The sequence below is a fragment of the Onychomys torridus genome, chromosome 3 (genome assembly GCF_903995425.1).
Source record: "Onychomys torridus chromosome 3, mOncTor1.1, whole genome shotgun sequence".
Taxonomy (NCBI): domain Eukaryota; kingdom Metazoa; phylum Chordata; class Mammalia; order Rodentia; family Cricetidae; genus Onychomys; species Onychomys torridus.
In genome coordinates, this window is record NC_050445.1 from 53610968 (window position 1) to 53632673 (window position 21706).

Here is a 21706-nt window from a genome sequence, read left to right on the forward strand (position 1 = left end):
TTTCATTTGTTCATCTTCATGGCCATTCTCAGGCTCTGATCTCAGCTAAGATGGCTCTACCTACACAGCTTAAACCCATATTTTCCATTATATTCAACCTTTCCTTCCCCCATTTCCTATTCAATGACAACAGCTAGTCCTCACTTGATTCTTCAAGAGTAGAAGACTTTCTGGAATATTAGCCTTTGTTCCTCTAGTTGAATCTCTTTGTGTCTTCTTTCCCCTATACCCATAGCTCATCACTTTAAACTCTGTGGACAGGTCCTTAAATATTTAGTCCCATTGTCCTTGCATAACAACTGACTTTTGCTCAAACCCAAACCCTTGGCATCATTCCCAGCACTAGTTTCATCCCATTCATCTGGCTGATTGCACCTCACAAAATAAATCTAGTGGATAATGTCAAGTGGTTCCCATCTGCAATCTTAGAACTCAAGAGGCTGAGACAGGAGGGTTGCTATGAGTTTGAAGCTAGCCTGGGCTACATACTGAGTTCCAAACCAGTCTTCCCTAGAGTGAAACCTTATTGAGAGGAGGGAGAGGGAGAGGGAGAGAAATCCACTTCCTCCTTCTTCCTTTCTACAATCCTGCTCCACATAATCTGGACCAAACACCATGCTTTCTTGTCTTGCTTAACACAGCAGTCTTATCATTAGTCTGTTAGGACTTCAGTCCTTTCCATTTCTATTTATTTTACAAAGTATTAAAAAACAATCAATCCAAAATAAATCCATATTAAAAAGGCATAAACCTGATCAGGTCACAACTCCAACCTTGTCAGCCTTCCCTCAACAGACTCTTTCTCTCTCTCTCATCTCTCTCTACTCTGAATTAAACACTTTATATCCTAGTTTATGCAAAACTTCAACTCCATTCAACCATTCCCTCTCTTATTTCTAGGTCCAAAGATGTGCTATGCTTTGGGCTTCTCTCTCTCTCTCTCTCTCTCTCTCTCTCTCTCTCTCTCTCTCTCTCTCTCTCTCTAGCACACACACACACACACACACACACACACACACACACACACACACACACACACAGCAGGAGGAACAAAGAGAGAGAGAGACATCCTGCTTCAGTTTTGGTAGAATCACACACATGGCTTCCTCTGGAAAGCTCTCTCAGATATCCTCTCCACGTAAGGACTTGGGTTTCTCCCGTGTGAACATACAGCCGCCCTGCACTTTCTCCCGGGGCACTGCAAATACAAGCAATCATCTCAGGAGAAACTGTCTGCCTCTCCCATAAGACCATAACTTTCACCTGCAGAAGTCATACCTGTGTTGATCACAACTTAATCCCCAATATAACCCAGTAGTAAACTAAACACTCAGTCATAATTCATTCTTCGCTCAGTTTTCTAAATTTTATTTTATTGCAAAAGTCTAATATAAAAACACAGGCTACAAAAAAAAAAAAAACTAAATAATTTCTGTACAAGTTCTCAGAATGTTCAGATCCAGGAAGTTTGAGGTTGGGGAACTAAAATTATCTAGACCACAGTATCTGTGGTCTAGATAATTAAATGTTACTTATTTCTTCAGAGGTCAACATTTTTGAGATGATCTCTATGATAATTCCCAAGCCTCAGTTCTCTTAGAGGCTTGAAAAATGTACAAATGAGAAGGAACAAAATCTAGTGCCCTTGGTAAACCCTTATACCTTACCTGCCCTCCAGCTCAATCTCATCTAGAGCCAAAAGGATCAAAAGACTTTAGGAATATCAGTAAGAACTTGAAAACTTTGACTGACCAAAGTATTATGTGTCTGTCAAACTAGAGAGATTGGCAGAATTTTAACTTTTAAGGAAAATCAAGAATTTTATATTTCTTAATAGAATGTATATTAGGCAGAAAGAACATGACCACAAATTGGATTTAACCAAAGAGGTTCCAGTTTGTTGCTATACTTCACCCTCTCACATGGTTGATGTCAAACTTTATCCACAGCAACATCCAAGGAGAACATTCAATGTTCGTAACAAGAATCTTCAAACATTCTTTTCATTCTGATAACCAGGACCCCCGTGATGGTCAGTTTTGACTATATCTTGACATGATCTAGGATCACCTGGGAAGGTAGTCTCAATGAGAGATTGTCTATAATAGGTTGGCCTGTGGATGAGTCTGGATTGGGAATGTCTTGATCACTTTAATTGAGATGGTAAGACCTACCCACTATGGGCAGCATCGTTCTCTAGGCACAGTATCTTGGGTTGTGTAAGAGTAGGGAAAGTGATTGAAGAACTAGGACACAGACATTAGTTCATGTTGTCTGCTCCTGACTATGTATGTGGCCAGCTGCTCCAATTTCCTGCCATCTTGGCTTCTCCACAATGCTGTACTCTAACCTGAAACTGAGAGTCAAATAAACTCTCCCTACCCCCCCCAAGTATGATGTGGATTAAAAGCCAAGTGCCTTACTATATGATGATGAACATATATAAATAAATTAAACCAAAAGTAACAGCATGAGAGCAATGGCATTTGTTGTATTTTGCATAATACAAGGAACTTTAAAGTATAGCCAGACAGTCTTCACAGAAACAACCATGAGTTCTTATTCTGGAATTACCTAAAGCAGTGGTTCTCAATCTTCCTAATTCTGCAACCCTTTAATACAGTTCTTCATGCGGTGTTGACCCCCAACCGTAAAATTATTTAGTTGAGATGTCATAATTGTAATTTTACTACTGTTATGAATTATCATATAATATCTAATGTGCAAGATATCTGATATTAGATTCCAGTGAAAGGCTTAAGACCACAAATGGGTGTGACCCCCCCCAGGTTGAGAACCACTGGTCTAGAAAAAGAAAAAAATAATGTGGTTTGGGGAAAGATAAAGAGGCATATACACAAACATCTATTTCCATAAGTGCAACACAATCTTTTTTACACTCTGTGTAATGGTTTATAAACACCTCATCATTATATAACACATGAAAACCCATAACCAAATGAATGCAGCCAACGGTGGCCATTGATATCAGGGTTCTCAGAAAGTTAGTCTCTTGTGCCTTAGCACTTTCAAGCATTTAGCCCAATGGGATGATGACAAATAAGAGAGCTATCTTAAACTTCATAGCTTAGTTCAAGGACAGATAAAATTGAGGCACACTGATGACTCACACCATCAGCTCCTCACTTAGCTGTATGCTAATTAACCCTGCAAGGGAATGTATATGTTCTCTGATCTAATCCAAAATGACACAGTGAGGGTCCCAGTATTAGCAGCTACATTTGGGAAAGGAAAAATGAGAGTCTACAGGTGTTACACACCTCCTCAGCGTGATTCTCAACCACACGATCATGACCCTGTCCCTAGCAGGTTCATTGCTACTGGCCTCCCCACACCTAATATTAAGACGATCAACAGAAAAGGTGGAAAATATCTCGCTCTAGTTCAAAGGAAGAACCCAGGGTTGAGAATGGAACAGCCCACCATGAATGTGAATTATCAGGAAACGTCAGCTCTGCTCTAGAACAGTAGTCTAGATGACTGCTATTAACCGAAGGGGGAAATATAGTAGAACATTTAAAAAAAAAAATCATCACCATTACACACCCAACCTGGAAACCAAACCACCAGCGTGATTTTGTAAAAGTTGACTAAATGTTTTGCTCTAGGACAATAGGAGAAGCAGCTGTGCTAACTGTTGCAAACACTTGGTCAGCATAGTGGAAAACAAAGAATTTGCCTGCTGAGAGCTGAATGGAGGGAAAGGGACAAGGAGCAATTCAGAAGTCAGAATGACTTGAGCCTAGTACTTCTCTTTCTTTCTTTCTTTCTTTTTTTTTTTTGGTATGTGGAGCTGAGGATGGAACCCAGGGCCTTGTGCTTGCTAGGCAAGCGCTCTACCACTGAGCGAAATCCCCAACCCGAGCTTAGTACTTCTCAAAGACAGAGCATGAAGTGCTAGGCAATGCCTGAGAATGCTAAGGAGCATAATTTTTTTATTATTTTTAAAAAGTTTAATTATTTATTTATTGTACATCCTGGCCAAAGTTTCCCCTCCCTCCTCTCCTCCCAACCCCTTCCTTCAACCCCCATCCCGCTCTGTTCCCATACCCCCCTATCCATTCCTCCTCTGTTTCTGTTTAGGAAAGGGCAGGTTTCCCATGCATATCAACAAAACAAAACTTTTAGAAAGCTACATCTACCAGTGCTAGGTACTGGTACATTGGTTGCTAGGTGCTACATTAATGAGGGATAATTTTTAGTTTCATATAAACTGAACTCTAAAGAAAGCCAAATAATAGTTGTTGAAATGTGCATTCAAACAAGAGAGCTGCGGAAAACACTTGAATCAAAACCTCTTCATGCTCTCTCTTTACCATGGAAATAAGAAGTGTTCTAAGTATGTGACAGTATGCCCGAGTACCTGCCTTTCTTGTGGTGTTTTACACACAGGCAGAATCCCCTGGAGTGATGGAATGGTGTTCATTAAGGGTGATCAGCTCTAAGCTGGCAGAGGCTCAGAAAAGAAATAATAGAGTTCCTAACAGCAGAGCCTGTTGATATGGAGAGGAGATTCGGATGATGCCAAGAGGAAGGCTTTAAGTAGGAGGGTGAGTGGAAGGCAGGAGCTGTGCAGCAGCTCGGTAAGGCTGGTGAGTGTGAATTAGAGAGCAACTTGCATTCTCCTGCCAATTAAGTGCTTACTATTATGAGAGCAGAAAAACTCTTCAAAATGAATAAATGGGTTAAACAGAATGGGGATTACCATTTAAGTAGAGCATTCTAACTTTGCTTCAGATCATGGGAATTCTACAAAATCACAAAGGAGAGAATTAGCTGAACCAAACAGTTTAATTTAATGGGAAATTTATTTTAGAAGAGAAGCTGAGAAAAATTTCTAGAGTTAAGTAATGACATTTAGTATTAGAGGCATTTGTGTACAGAGCAATGTCCATGGATAAAGTTAAGTAATAGGAATGTTCAGAAAGACCTAGAAAAATCTGCAATAGAGACCTCAGGCACTTGATAAAGAGGAACAAAGAAAAATGTAAGCTCTTCATAGGAAATAACTAGGATAGTAGAATTTGACCTAAATTAAACCAAAACATTACATACACATGCTACCTGCCTGTTATTAGAATACAAGTGTATACATTTATATTCATATATAAGTGCATATACACATGTATATACAAGTGTACACATGCACACACAAGGGCATCTACATATACACACACCTACACACTCCTTCCTACCTTAAAAATCACCCCCAAGATCATTCCTCTTTTAGGATAATTAAAACATATATTGTTGCCCGTTATCTGTTATGGATTTGTGTGTAGTATGGATTGAATAGAAAAATTAATATTAACTGACATGTCACTTCACTGCAATGTGTATTTCATGAAGTCAGAAAAGGAGTGATTATTAAAACAAAGCACTGTTAAAATGTAGAGCTCCAAATTATACCCCACACCAAACATGCTCTTCTAAGAGGAAAAGCCAAATTCTCAGCCTGTGCTCTCAAAAATTAAAAAAAAATTGCTATAAAGTCTGAAATTTAAAATATATTCCAGAAATTAAATTATATACCAAAATATTTTCTCAGAATATAAATGCTTTTTAAGCATTTTAAAGGATCTCTTAAAAAATAAAATAGAAATTTCCAATTATAAAATTTCCTCAGAAAACCTCTATTGTGCTTTTAATTATTTGCTAATTTGATTTAAGATTTTTTTAAACAAATGTAAGTGAGCTGTCTTTTTTTTTTTTTCATTTAAATTTCATAAGAAAGAGATTCACAAGGCACATTCCCTCACTAGACTCTGTGTGGCCTATTTATTCGAAATGCTTCATTCCATATGGGTTTCTTCTCTTTTATTTATTACTTCCAGAAAGGATTTTCTCTAATAAGTTAGCAACTCAGGGGCAACAGATTTGAATTGCAAGCCTTCAAATCACAGTCCCACATCTGCCACCTGCCACATGTCTTCTAGAAGTACAAGAACAGCTCAAACTTCCATGTGGCACAGGAGCCAATGCATGTGAGCCACAAGCAGGTGGTCCACAGAGGTCAAGGTTAAAGTTCATGGAATAACTTAGAAAGGGTTCTCAGCTTGGATCTCATTTATGAAGCTTGAGAATACACCCTCTAATTGGAATGCAATTTCCAAAGCAGCCACTCCCTTGACTCTCCAGGACTACGTTTCATTCTCAGCAAAAAAAAAGTAAAAAACAGTCTCTTCACATTGTCAGATAATAGTCCATTATAAATTATGCCTTAAATATCTAATAAAGAAGGCATCAGGCATCCTGGGCAGCAAAGACAACATGTGAGCCTTCAGCTTTCAGAAACTCCCCTCAAGAACAGATAAAGAAAACTCAGTCAGATTCAACAGCTACTCTCTGCACTTTGGACTTTTGTAGCTGAGCTCTCCCATGGAAGGTTGGAAAAACGAGTGGGTTGTGGTTGGAAACAGTTCCCACACTCCAATTGTCCTCTTTATTTTTTCTGATGACCTCTCCATCCAGCCACCCCAGCACTGTAGTGGGATGTCTCACATCAGTTCTGTGGGATCCAGCTGTACTGTTCTTCCACGGTGCTCAGGGAGCCACACAGGACTCCTGGAACAGGACTGAGCCAGGGCTGACTCACTGCAGATGTTCCCTTCCAACCTCATGGAGTTCTGAGGCACAGTATGCCTTTCCAAGGCCTATTGTTATTACAAAATATCTGCTGAGCCTCCAAAATGTGCTGAACAGTAAAGCAAGAAGAAAACAGCCTTTTCACCTAATATGGGAGGCAAATTTTGAATTAGGCAGAAGTGGCTGAGGACTCTGTTGGGAAAGGCCAAGATGAAAAGGCAGACAGACAGCTACATGGAGTTCAAAATCAGCATGGGGACTAGCAGATGCTACCACAGTCACAAACTTCTCCATGCTGTCCAGAATGGAGTCATGTTTAAAATGCTATACATTGTTACACTTTAAATGTTTCCTATTCATCCAAGAAGGCAGCCATTGACTGGGAAAATCACAGCAATAAGAGGTTCTGGAATTTTTAATCCTCCTTCAGAGTCAGATGTTCACCCCCAGTATTTGGAAATGCTTGCCGGCACAGGTTTCCAGCAGCATTGCAGGCTATAGTCATATTTTCACATATCTATTGATCTGCCAAAGGTCTCAGCAGCACTCTCGTAGGAGGTGATAGATCTCCAGATCTCTACAGACTTTCTGGGGACATTAGTAGCAACCTATACATTTGTTCCAAGATCTTCCAGTGTCCCATGGCACACACTGCATCATTATCTCAGTAAGGAAACTATTTCCTGCAACATGTCCACTTAACACATAAAGACAATGGAAAGAGTAACTCACTTTAAACCCTGCCTTCTTAACAGTATGAATTCTGTGTCTAAAATGAGCTCTACCAAGTTGCAAACAACTTTAACACAGTAATTCAATTCTCCAAATCCTTATGCAACACAGTATTTGGGATTTTGTCTTAAGTGATCTTATTTACCTTTTGCTGTGTGGGCTTTGGAAAAGAGGATTAGAGAAATAAATCAATTACATGGAACACTCACAATTCTGTTTTCTACACAAAGAAACGTTGGCAGGAGGTGGGGAGGAGGGGGTGGGGAGGAAGGAACTATGCATGACCCCAATAAGTGGAGTTTAAATTCTTTCCTATGTATCTTAGTGTTAAGTCTAGTGGCTAGGAAATGACAGGCAAAATGCGACAGCATCTCACCAAACCTTATGTTTTCCAGTTGTAGAGTCAATATTTTGATAAAAGATGGCCAATATGTGTTGAGGGATAACTGTTTACTTGAAATACTGTTTATTTGATTTTTTGGAAAAGGCCATATTAATCCTGTTCGTCATTAATTTCTGAGTTACATTTCCTTCCTTCCTATTGCCTCGCCAAGACGAAAGTATCTCAAATCTAAAGTTAAAGAACAAAAACTCATTTTAAGAGCTTTTATAAAAGAGAAAACTATAAATTTCCTTCAACGATATTTTTACTATTATTGTTAATTTACTGCTAAGTTGGTCTTTTTCTAGTATTCATTGAGGGCTGGGAACTGAGCATTCTAGAGAAGAAAGGAATGTTGAGTCTTGAAAAAAAAAAGTAAAACAAGAAGGAATCTACATTATGAATTGTCTGGAATGATGTATTAAATTTAAATTAGATAGGACAACACTTGAATCTGAGAAATGTATTCTCTGTCCACTATAACATACTAATACTGAGATGCAATAAACCATGAGCAAGAATTCAAAAGTTTCTTCTATGTTTTTTTGGGTGTGTACCTTTACATTCACTCCTTTACTAAATTCTTTTCATGGCAAATTCAGTTTGAACAGTCTAGGAGGACTCAGGGACTGGACATAAGTTCCAGAGGATCTAAGGGAAGGTAACTGAAGGTATAATGTCAAAGTCATATCCCTGAATCACTCAAATTTTCTTTTAAAAAATACTTACTTCTGACTAGTTCACCATCTGGAGGATTTCCCCAAATGCACTGGTCCCTCATCAGTCCATACATGGAGTGGCAACTGGTAGCTTGACTTATATCTTTCTCAGGATTGTCCTCATTGCATTTCTCTGAAAAAGATTAAACACTTATTACCAATTGATGAATGCTACATGTATTTTTTGTTTTCAGTTTTGTTTGTTTGTTTGAGACAGTATCTCATAGAACACAGGCCTGGAACTCATGATGTAGTTGATGATAACTTAAAATTCCTGACATTCCTATCACTACCCACCAACTGCTAGAATCATGAGTGTGTAGCAGCAAATATAGCTGAATTTTTTGTACTAATTCCAAGTCTGCAATAGCTTAAGAAAATAGAATTATACCATTATTGAATGTTGCATATGTTTTTGGCTCTATAACATTTGTTGAACATCTACTATCTTTTCATCATTAAAGAAACAAGTTCACAATAAAATATAATCTGTCAAGATTGTAGTAAATAAATTTTAGCATGGTAAGTAATCTGTCATCATAGAGAAATGTAGAAAGGTTACATCAAGGATGAGGGTGAGTGAGTCCATACAGATAGGGAGCAGGTGAGACAGAAAAAGCATCAAAGAAGAGACTACAAATGATTGATGGAGATAAAAGCCAGACCACAGCTGAATGAGGAGTGACTGGGCAGTCAGGATATTGGAAATAAGTACAGAGTTCTCTCTGTAGAAACTGAAGGAAAAAGTCAAAGAGCGTACAATGCGTCCTCAGAGATGGAAGTATTTAGGATGAGAGGTTGATATGTGGGATCATGAGTTCTCAGGTGGAAAGATAACATGTAAGGAAATGGAATGTCTTGTTGGGAGCATAAGTCAAGCAACACACAACCTATAACACAAGGCAGAATGCATGCTATGAAAGGTCCAGAGTACTAAAAAGGTTCAAAAGAAAGGGGAAAAAAAATCTCATCGGGATTCAGAGATCAAGAAAGACACTTTAGAGACAGGAGCACATTGGATGGCTTCTGAAAGATGAGAAGAACTTCAAAAGTCACATGGGAGAAAGGTGGAAGAACAGCATGGGAAAACTCCAAAGCAGACACTTGGCCAAAGGTCCCAAATCCAGGCTATGAAGTGCTTTCAGAGGTTCAGGAGGCAAGACTGTAAAGTTTTCATGAAGCCATAATGTGGATATTTGAATGCCAACATGGGAAATTTAGACTTAATTAAAAAACAAGATAAATAAATCACAGTAAGCATTGAGGGTTTGTGAAATGCTTAAGCAAAGCTACGTATTAAGGAGAGTAAAAAACAGGTACATCTGTGCTTCTCAATCCTAATTGGCTTGAGAACATTTTTGAAAAAGCAAATTCCTAGGCCACAATGATTAATTCTATTTCATTTGAGGAATACGGAGCTATTCTCAGGGTGATCCACTGTCCCTATGTCCTTTAAATGTTCTCTTGATATCTGATGTGTGCGATAAAAAGAGGATGAAGAAGAGGAGAGAGAGAAAAACGTTTGGGGAGACAGACAGACAGAGACAGAGACTGAGACTGTTGAATTTGAATGCTAACTGCCCACATAGGTTCACATGTATGAAAATTTGAGCTGATGGAGCTACTTGAAAAGGCTCTGGAAACCTTATGAAATGTTCTCAGATCTAGTCTCAATGGAGGAAATGGGTAACTTGGGGTAGGCCTTGAGGCTTTATAGCATCCCCTCTGCTTCCTGAGCACGGATGAAACTTAACTAGGCAGCTTCCAGTTTCTGCCACAGTCTCTGCCTGCTACCATGTCTTCTATGCCATGTGGGACTGTATTTCTCCAAAATAAACCTTTCCTCCCTTAAGATGATTTTATCAGGGTATTTTATCATAGCTACAGAAAAGCATGCAGGCACTGAAAGGGAGTCTTAACGAAGTTCAAATAGACACTGATAAGAGTTTAACTGAACAGCCAGCTCATGCACTGAGGACAGGTCCCAGTCCCACAGCCTGGATGCCTCCCAAACAGTTCAAGCTATTCAACTGTCTCACTTATATAGAGGGCCTGATCCAGCTGGGGGCTCCACAGCCTTTGGTTCATAATTCATTTGGCTATTTGTCCCTGTGCTTTTTCCAATCTTGGTCTCAACAATTCATGCTCTTATAGTCCCTCCTCTTTCTCAACAACTGGACTCCTGGAGCTCCACCTGGGGCCTGGCTGAGGATCTCTGCATCCACTTCCATCAGTTATTGGATGAAAGTTCCAGCATGAACGTTAGGGTGTTTGGAACGTTGGGCTTACACAGGGACACATTCTCAGCCTGGAAGGAGGGGACTGGACCTGCCTGTACTGAATCCATCAGGTTTAAATGAATCCCCAGGAGAGTCTTGGCCCTGGAGAAGAGGGGAATGGAGGGGAGGGGCTGGGGGGAAAGTGGGGGCGGGAGTGGGGAGGGCAGGGGAACCCATGGCTGATGTGTAAAATTAAAACACAAATATATTAATAATAATAATAATAATAATAATAATAATAAAATTAAAATAAAAAAGAGTTTAACTGAATGGCATAATAGAAAAGGAGACAAATGTAAAAATAAGGAAGGTTTGCACAGATAAATAAACAGGGTTTTTTGGCTTTTTTTTTTTTTTTTTTTTGGTTTTTCAAGACAGGGTAGAATGATCAACTTTTTTAGGCCAGATTTGATGATAAAAGATTGGAAGAATGGGAGAGTAACTTATTCACTATGTACATAGAATACATGTGGTGGATTCAAATGTTCGTTCATTTCATTGGGTGATGTTCATACCTTTAAAGATAACACATTACCCAGCCTTCATGTAGTTCATAGTCTAGGTGATGAGTTCAAAACTGACTATCTGAATGTGAAAACTAGAAAGAAAGGTAATAGTTAGTCTGTAGGAAGTAGGTGAAGTCCTGAATAAATGCGTATTGCGGGACATGAGCCAGCCATGCCAAGAACCAAAGCCTCAGACCCATGAGGAATTGGCACATTCCACATCTCCACACCGGATGAGGCTCAGAGAGATTGCAAAGCCCTCCTCTGGCCCAAGAGTGAATGTTCACAGTGTCTGCAGAAATATGTGCCATATCCTCCCCCTTTACAAGCTGAAGACTTCTCTCCTATAAACACTGCTTCTAGTGAGGTTAGCTAAATCTGACTCCTTGATTCAACTGTATCCATAAATTCCACCTCCATGCTCGACAATATATAATAAATGGGAGCATCGGGGTGCTGTGGCTTCTCCATCAGAGAGCCCAGCGCACTTGATCCCAGCTGTTCTGTGTGCACATGTGTTTTGACTTTATTTCGTTCCCTTGCTGCCCACTCGGTCAATCTCTGGAGCCTGCTGGACACACACTAGGCATCTTCTTAAAGTTCCACTGTTGAAGCATTCCCAATCACTGAGCTCGTCAGAAGAAAAAATCTATTTAACACTGTCAGTAGCGTTAGGAAACAGTCAGAGAAACTACATGATGTGGAACTATGGAGGCAAAGACAGAAAGGGACTCAGCAGAAGTTGTCAGCCAGTCTTTTTAACATTTCCAGTAGAAGGGAAAAATTTCTGCCCATGCAAAAAAAAAAAAAAAAAAAAAAAAAAATTCTCATGTATCATAGAAATTTCACAACAAATTAACAATTCTGCCACAAAAGCACATTTCAACATATGAAATATTGATGGGTATAAACTTAGGACTAAAGCCAGAGGCCAAGATTGCTACAAAAAAATGGGGGGGGCTTCAATGGTAAGCATTTTTAGACTGCAAAACCATATTCAAACACCAGTAAAATATAAATTAAAAGCATGTTAAACCAATATGTTCTAGATTTATGTAACATTTACTCAGCATTATCACTGGGAAAATGTAATCTTCACAAGATGCGTTACTTTCAATTAAAATCTTAACTTTCTTAAACAACTCCAGAATTCTTTACCACTGTAGTCAATTCAGGCCTTTGTTAGATTATCAGTCAAAAAGGTTTCTGCAGTCCCACTAGTACACATGAACTGGCTTATTGGCAGTCCCACATACTCATACTGTTACGTAGCTGGCTGCCGCCAGGTGTCATGCTAGCAGGCTTGATTCAATTAGTAACTTTAATTGAAGCTGAATGAAATTAATTATATAATTTTGAGCTGTTCAAGTTTAATTCCATTAAAATTAATTCATGAAACCAAGGCATTATGAAGCATTGCTGACTAAAAGAAAATAGGTATGAATAAAGCCTCTAGACACACTTGACGCATATTTGAATCATGTCCAATATTCAAGTGCTAAGCACAGACCCTCTCGACTCCTCACTGAATAAATGACAATGCCACGTGGTCCATATACACATGGATTTACAATGATGTAACCTACTCTGGAGTTGGGGCAGGAGGGAAGGGGAGACAGAGGTCTTCCTACCCCAAATTCTTATTAAGAGACAGTTTATCTTTTTTTTTTTTTTTTTTTTTAAGCTGTTTTCTTATCTGGAAAGTCTAGAATCAGATGATCCCTAATGTCCTGAAATCAAAAAAGGAAAAGAAGAATTACTACTCTGTGTCTAATGATACAGGTAATAAATTCTGAGCAGTTCCTATGACATCACAGTCACCAGCATATATATCCAACTTTGCCTCCTTTGACTAAAGTCTTGGAATCGAGCTGGTTCCTAGTGAGTACTTGATGACCCATTGCACCCAGCCCAAGGCAAGGCCTAGTAAAGGTTCCCAGTAAAAACTTACATTGTCTTCAGCTAATTTTTTACTTGGTTAAACTAAACTTCAGTGATCACTTGTCTGCTCTCGGCCCACCTAATGCATGCACACCATTTACCTGTATTATTTTATATTTCCTAAGCTTAGTGGAATACTAGATATTGACCTCATAAATAGTGGATATTTACAGGTATCACTGAAGCAATGGAATGATGAGAGAATGAGGGATTCTCTGTTGGGAGAACAACATTTAAACAGACTCAACCTTCAAACACTTTTCAACTGGCTGTGTCAACCACTCCTCCTCAAGATGGAAAAAAATATCTACCAACAGATGACTATTATCAGTGACGGAGTGCTGTGTCACTTCTGCACTGGAAAGCCAAGGGTTCAATCCATTGTATCCTGGACATACAAAGATCTGTGGTTGCAGTTCAGCTACTATGTGTGGGCCTAGTATGTAGACCATGAGCACCAAGTGATTTCTCTAGCATAGAACATCAGTTTGTACATAGCTGTAAGATTTAACAAGTATAGTAATGGACTCTTCTCCTCTGTGTAGTGGATTATTCTTCTAAGCCATGGTTCTCAGTTTTGGTACTAAGTCAGAACCATGTGGTACTAAGTCAGAACTCTGGCCACATGATGCACAGACCCCCAAACTTAAAGGATTTAGTTGAGGTGATTTTGGTGGATGGAAGAGTGATATCAAAATGAAATGCGCCCAAGCTGGGCAGGTAAGAAGATGCACATCTTACTACTCATCTCCTCATCACAGGATTCCAAGGAATCAAAAAAAATCAAAGTTTATCTAATCATCTAATTGTATTGATTGGTTATATTTAGTTATACTTCCTTATCAGGTCAAGTATGAAAATATGAAATTCGAATGACTTACAATATTAATCAGTTCTATTGATATATGGAATAAAATAAATACATTTTAGATAACATAAATTGAAAGCCTTTTAAAACTACCATGAGCCAAAGGACTACAGTATACTTGTGGGTGTGCCCAACTTTTTAGTGTGCCTTCCCTGCACAGAGAAATGAAAAACAATCTTTGGATAAGCAAGGAAACCATGTCCTGACAACAAATCTCTCAGCCAGGAGACCAAACACACTCACTCACATGAAACAATCAAGCCCCAACAAAACAGAAGGTGATGGAAAGTGTCCAGGGTCAGACGTCGGGCTGCAAGGCTGACAGCTGGGTGAGCAGGGCAAGCCTCCTCTGTGTGGGGAAATGTTGGTGCTGTGCTGCCAAGGCCTGCTCACACTCAGACTGTTATGACTCTGACTCTGTATAAGGGTGAACAATAGAGCCCAAATATCCCATCCATGCTAATGGATGGTCAACTGGAACAAAGGACAAAGAAGACTTTGTAGACACTGGATTTGAGTTCATTCTTAGAGAAAGTGACAAGCATGAAAAAGTTAAAGAAAGGGTCAAAAAGGAGACATAAAAGTTCTAAGTGACCAATTTAAATACACTATTTCTTCCTCCAAAATAACTATCTATCTAACATGATCGATGCCTTTTCATGTTTTTGTTTCTTTTCTAAAGTTCAGCATGAATAGTGATAGGCAGCCTCTTCCAACCTTGATTATTTCTGCTGAGGGAGAATGGGAAAAATTCAAGTAAATAGAATTTCTATTGAATTTAAAATTGCATAATATTTTACCTAGTTGGCATTATCCAAATTTCAAATCTTGATAGTGTTATTTATCTCAGACAGTTGTGGAAATCAAGTGATTATTTAGTAATGAGAAAGAAAAGTTAATAACAAGAAAGAAAAATCTAAGGACGTTGAATGAATTGGATAATAATTCAGGTAAATTTTATGTATGTCATAAAACAGCCATTTACTTGATTTGTGGTTTGTGGTTGTCCGGCATATTTTTGTTTGTTTGTTTGTTTGTTTGTTTTGTTTTTCGAGACAGGGTTTCTCTGTGTAGCTTTGAAGCCTGTCCTGGACTAGCTCTGTAGACAAGGCTGGCCTTGAACTCACAGAGATCCTCCTGCCTCTGCCTCCCGAGTGCTGGGATTACAGGCGTGTGCCACCAATGCCCAGCTGTCTGGCATTTTTTTTTTTTTTTAAGAAAGATAAAAACGTTTTGCTTTATTGAAAGAAAAAAGTTAATGAATTTTTGCAATTACAGTTCTGTCCTGGGAATCCAACAGACTTTAATATATAATGGTTAGTTGATTTTCAGGACCATCACTGGTATAAATAGGAAGAAAACATCAGTTTAGTTTTTCTAATGCGAGAACAGCTTGTCTTGGAATCAGATATTGAAGTCAAACAGGACGATGATGACAGAGGTGGAGAGGATCTCCTAGTCAGCTGATTCAGTCAAAGAAAGCTCATTGCTCACTCAGTCCTTCTCCCAGAATGGATGGAGTGACAGCACATAGGGCCCAGTCTGTTCGCAGTCTGGGGTATCAGTTAGCTGCTCTTTATTTTGAATACGAATCTGGCATCAGGTAATCTTTATCTAGTTTTAGTTCTGTCCTTTGTAGACAGAACTAGCGAGCTCAATCCCCTTCTATTAGACAATTACCTAAACTACTAAACAGGGATGTTTCCACCAGTTTATATGCAAGCAAATATATTATTGCAGTAACTGATCTTTTCCGCGTGTGTGTGTGTGTGTGTGTGTGTGTGTGTGTGTGTGTGTACTTGAATGTGTGGGGTGGACACCCATGTGTATGGATGTGGACACAGAAAGATGACATTTTTCCTATATCATATCATTCCACCACTATTCATTCATTCACTCACTCACTCACTCACTCACTCACTCACTCACTCACTCATTTATTTATTTATTTATTTATTTATTTATTTATTTATTTATTTATTTATTTGAGACAGGGTTCCTCACTGAATCTGAAAGCTCACTATAGCTAGTAATACCAGGAACCATCTTGTGTCCAGGATTCACAAATGTGTCCCCATGTCTAGCTTTAATGTAGGTTCTGAGCAGCAAAACTCGAGTCCTCATGCTTGTACAGCAACCAAGCCATCTCTCCAGCCCTAATAACTAAATGTTTTCAACAAAAAATAATAACAAAAGAATACAGAATGTTGCTTCACAATGAACTAGGCTTAGCAAAGTTATTGTACAGGGGTGTTTGATTAAACTTTATGACACTCTGAAGTTCTGAACATACACAGCCTTCTAAGAAGTAAGAGTAACTCCATCATTTTCAATCCTAGATGTGTGCATCCTTCCCTGTTAAGCACAAAGATTAATTTTAGGGTCTCTGGGATAGACATAATAACCCTAATTTGTACTCTGCACTAGAAAAATACTCAGGAGCACAGGCTTGAAGTCAGTGTGCTATGTCCCTGGGACCACCACTAAGGTGTGAATTCTATGGAAGTTATTCTTTGTTAATACTCTTCATCTTTAGAATGAGAACAATAATGGTACCTAGAACATGAGGTAATATCAAACTAAACAAAATCATGTCTAGAAAGCAGAGTCTTGTTTATAATAAGGGCTCATTCTCAGTAGCTATTACTGGTTTTTGTTTTGTTTTTATTTTTTTCTTTTTTCTTTTTATATAACCATCTTTCAAAGTCCTGCTATGAAAATATTATAGGGAAGCTGGTGAGTACAATATCCACTTTGTAATCCCTTTCTGAAATACCATAAGCTCCTTGTCTGTAGATTGAATCAGGAAAAGTGCTGTCCCGTGAGAAGTGTTATTTTCCCCCTTTTGTGGACCAGGCAGTTCTAAGAGGAGGGAAAATTTTTCAAGTCAATTTCATGGACAAATTTAGATACGTGTATCAGACTTAGCAGTCTGTAGCCACATAGTTGGATCTTTCTCAGCCTTTTCTATTATCCTGTTTTAATCTTTTCTTCAATTCTACTATCATATCATCTCTACTATTCTGCTGAACTAGGCAAAGGTATGTGTAAACTCACAAAGCAACCATCCAGTACGTTTTCCTCCTGTTATTTGTATGCTATTTGCTTACTTAGTGAAAGTCTGAATGATGAAAGAGCTTGGAAACTATCTTTACAAACCCCTCTAGACCTTAATAAGTATTCAACGTACTTATACTTTTACAGAAAGGGGAATACAAACCCCTGTGCTTAAATTTAGGGACTTTTACATGTTAGGCCTCATATATTTCAATTAAGTATTCGATAATCTATACCAGATACAATTTCCAAAATATCTATATTATCATAATTTACAAACCTATATCCATATGTTCTTTATAGCACTTTCATGTACAACTCCATTTTATTTTTCATTCAAAATTCAGATAATTTATGTATATTTTAGTGGACAAAATCATAAGAAATCTGATACAAAAATCCCTAAGAAAAGTGAAAAATTCTGTGGCTGTATTTTTCCAAGAGGCATGTAACCTTTAAAAAACAAAACAAAACAAAGATAAGGCAGTTCTCAGGAAGACCTGGGGCCTGGAATTTCACTTCTTCACTGATCCAAAAGAAAAAAAAAAAAAGCAACCCTCAAATCTAAGGACGTTTACAGAACAATGCAAATCCAACTTCCTTTGTCCGGTTTTCTCAATGGATTACAATCTCCTTATCCAAAAACCACGTTAAGATCACATACACATCTTTACACACAAACAAGCATATACATATACTTCCATTATTTTGTAAACACAAAGAAACATGTAATCTCAGATAAATTATGAGTATTTATGGACTGAATTGAATTGAATACTTAAGTCAATTCAAGGAATTCATCATTACCATTGTTTCAGCAAGATCTAAAATGCATTCCTTCAAAAGGCTTCTTAGGGATTCAGAAGCTTAACATGTGATTATAATCAAAATGGAAAAAACAAAACAAAGCAAAAAAAAAAATAAAAAATAAAAAATGAAACAACTTTAAATGACATCAACCCACACCAGCTTACCTGCTGGTGTAGCCAAAGGAGGATATGCACAAGTGAAATGGAAAATATTTACACAAAAAATAGGAAGAGTGATTGAATATGAACATTAAAAGAAGGTTAAAAAAAAATGTGTCTCAGTAAATAAGGGGCAGAGGGAGGGATACCATACTGTCCAATCTTAAACTTTTCACACATCTGACCCTGAGGCACAGAATCTCCTACTTTCCCAAATTCTCAAGTTTAAAGATGTTTACTCGACCAAGAACACTCACACCATAGCCAAACATTCAAAGGTTCATGGAATGTAGCATTACTGTCTTAGAGATCTCCAGAATGACTCATAGCACAAATTCAGATGAAAACATCCAATGCCCAACATCCCCAAGAACCGGCAAAGGATGCAGACATCGGTCTTTCAGGAGAAAGCAACTAGCCAAAGCAGAAGCAGCACTCTACAGCTGAGAACCATTTTCCTCAAAGACCTCCTCCATGTCCGGTTAATGTCACCTCCCTTATAGCGTTCGCTGGTTTGCTATACTGTGTTGTTCACAAAATTGACCAATAAATAAAACTAAGTGAATTTTTATCTTGGCCTTATGTGACTGCTGTATTTTTAAAATTGTGTCCTGCTCTCTCTCCTATGATAAATACCCCAGTTCATTCACCAGCTTTACGTTCAAGTTGTTTTTATGGACACAGCAGGATTAACCTTACCTAGAAGACCTCCTGTTAGGGAGACATACCGAATAACTGACTGGTGAAGCCCACAGACATGCCGCTCCTTACTTAGCAATCTATGAACACCATGTAGCATGGTATCAAACTCTGCCATCCTTCCCTGTGTCTGTCAACGTGATGATACACACACATCTTTAATCTTGGCAAGATCACCTTTCTTTTCTTTGTTTCTCCTCTTCAAATTACTATTACTGTGGACTACTTGTACAAAGTGATGGGTTTCACTGTGACATTTTTACTCCTGCACACAGCATACTTTAGAATCACTCTTTCAGTGGTCTCGGTTTTAAACACTCTCCCTTACCTCCAGGTTATTTGATCAGGGCCACATTCCTTTTCTGGCTTTTGGTCAAGCAATGAACCCTTATTTGGCACTTTCACAAGAATGAAGGCCACTGGAACTCAACAATGAGCCAAAGGGGTTGTTTAATCTGTGACAGCATTTCAAAGCTAAGGAGTCTGACTTGGAAGTAAACAGGTAAGAAAAGACAGAGTGACAGAGTGGGCCATTTACAGTGTGGTAGAGACACAAATAAAATGATGCATGAATTAAAAGTATATTGAAATTGATTTCTTACACTTCAGAATAATCGATCGGGATTTTACTTAAACTCAGGAGGTACAGCCTCAGCTAATTCTCATAAACATCTAAACCAGAAGCATCTCAAATAGTTCACTAACCCCCTTTTGGGACCCTCTTAGCCCTAACTCTGGGATGCTACATTTGTTGAATTCTCCATTAAGGCCAACAACCCATTTTTATCTGGCTCTGCAATCCTTATCCTTTCTCTACCTTTCCCACCTTCAGCAGCTACAGGATGGCACTGTGTGGTTCTCTTATCCTAGATACCTGTGGGCCTATCATCCTTAGCAATGGAAATTTTTCTAAATTCCTCGGCACCTTTCAGCTCTTCCTGCCTGTTTGTCTACTGAAGTCTGCAATCTTGGGCAATGACAGGAACAGAATCATCAGCCACATTTTACTTTCCAGTTTTATTTATGCCTTAAGCATTGATCAGTTGCCATTCCTGCTAGATATAATTCCGCAACTTCTCACAAATCTGCATGCACTGCCAGGGCATCTTTATCTTTCATTTCCTCTCAGAAAAACTTGACACACTGTTCCTTAATCAAGAATTATACAGAAATTGTATTTTCTGTTCTCAAATTATGGCATTTGTTTTTATATGTCTTATATAAAAATTATCTGAAGCATTTGTTTGCTAAACAAACAAACAACAACAACCACAACAAAAAGAACTGCTTTCCACACTTCATATTGACTAGGACCAGAGAGTTAAAACATCTTGCCTACTTCAATGTCGTCAAATCCTATGCTGCTTTCTCATTCTTGATAACTTATCTTACTTCTTATTGGGAAATAATGGGAAACCTTTCAGAACAAAACTTACAACTTGGATAATAAAACAAGATGTGGGTCTATGTTCATAAATGCTCTAAAGGTCAGACATTGCTCCATCATGAGAAGGAACAGGAAAGCTATGCTTTGGGTAGAGAATGTAGAGGCAAGCTGGCTCCTGAACACTTCATCACCTGGCCTCAGAGTGCCTGGCACCTGTTTCACCACAAGTTGCCTTATTTTGAGTGTCAGATCTTCACAATTTAAACCAAAATAAATGAGTAAGTAAATAAATCCCAAGATCTGTGTTATACATTCTCCAACTGAGGTCACTAGCAACACTACCGCAATAAAAAACCAACAAACCCTTCTTGTTATCCCGAGAGTCTCTCCCAATTGCAAAAAGATAACTTCCAAAATTAAACCACCCATGTGACCACTAATCTGTCATGTGTTCTTGTTGTAATATTTAAATTATATGTAAATGATGACTATAGTTCCTTTCAGCAGACTTATCACACTCCTTCACCAGTTTGCATATGTCTTATGGGTACAGCTATGCTCATACGCATTCTTAATCTTTGTGGGACCTTGTACATAGCAGGCACATAAGACACTTGGGGATAGGGTTTCCCCTTTCAAATGTCAATGCTAAAATGTAAGTGCTAGCACAAAACTCATTTCCAACTTCATTCCTGAGACTACAAAAAGACTGAGCAGAAAGACACATGTATGTGAATCATCTTTCTTCAGATCATGTGGGCGTGAATCTGAAAAACAGAAGTAGATTGCAAGTAGAAACCACAAGCAAAATTAAAATAGGGTGAAAATAACTCTTTTCATAGTAGTTCCTGCCTACTGGATTTTGAGTGGTAGGAAAGAGAATCTATAAACTAGAACTCACAACTACTTCAGAAACTTCAGGTTGAAGAGCTTTTCTCCTTCAGGATGTACATGCTAAGGTGAAAAGAAGAGCTGGCTCTTTAAATCCCTTCCTGTAACAGGCAAGAAGGACAGAGAGGGAAGGAAAACAGAGAAAGACAGATCTAAAATTCTGCTTCATATGTCCAGTATCTGAAGCAGGGCTACATCCTCTTCAGTCTGTCCCCAATGAATCACCAACTTTTAAAAATATCCCAAAGTCTAGAACCAGGCAGTCCACAAACAGTGGTCTTTTAACAAAAGCTGAACACAAAAATATTTGGGGAAAGAAACAGAACTCACTTGATTTAGTTTCTGCCTTCATACAAGAGAATAGTGACATTATCTCATGCAGTTAGATGGAATTTCCCCCCCTGTTGTTTGTTATTGTTCTAAACAACTTTCCATTTTCAAATGGCATAACTTTAGACTATGTCAATTTATGTTTCCTTACTTTTTTAACCCAGCCTTTTATTACTATAAAAATATAATACTGGTAAAGTGCACTGTTATTTGGCTTTCTTTCCATGAAATCATCTCAACCAGATCCAGGAAATAAGGTTGAAAGAAACAGGAAAAGTCCTAACACGCCCCAAAATTCCACAGCTTCCCTCACATCTCTGTAAAGGTCACTGGATCATATA

At 38.4% G+C, this 21706-nt stretch overlaps 1 protein-coding gene across 3 annotated transcripts in view; it reads right to left on the minus strand.

Moving 5' to 3' along the window:
- Positions 1 to 21706, minus strand: part of Mdfic (MyoD family inhibitor domain containing) — an 81688-nt gene that overhangs the window by 52594 nt on the left and 7388 nt on the right. For all 3 annotated transcript variants that reach the window (XM_036181742.1, XM_036181741.1, XM_036181743.1), the window contains one exon: positions 8450 to 8572. In XM_036181742.1, coding sequence (XP_036037635.1) covers positions 8450 to 8572 — 123 coding nt within the window. The remainder of the gene's footprint in view (positions 1 to 8449; positions 8573 to 21706) is intronic.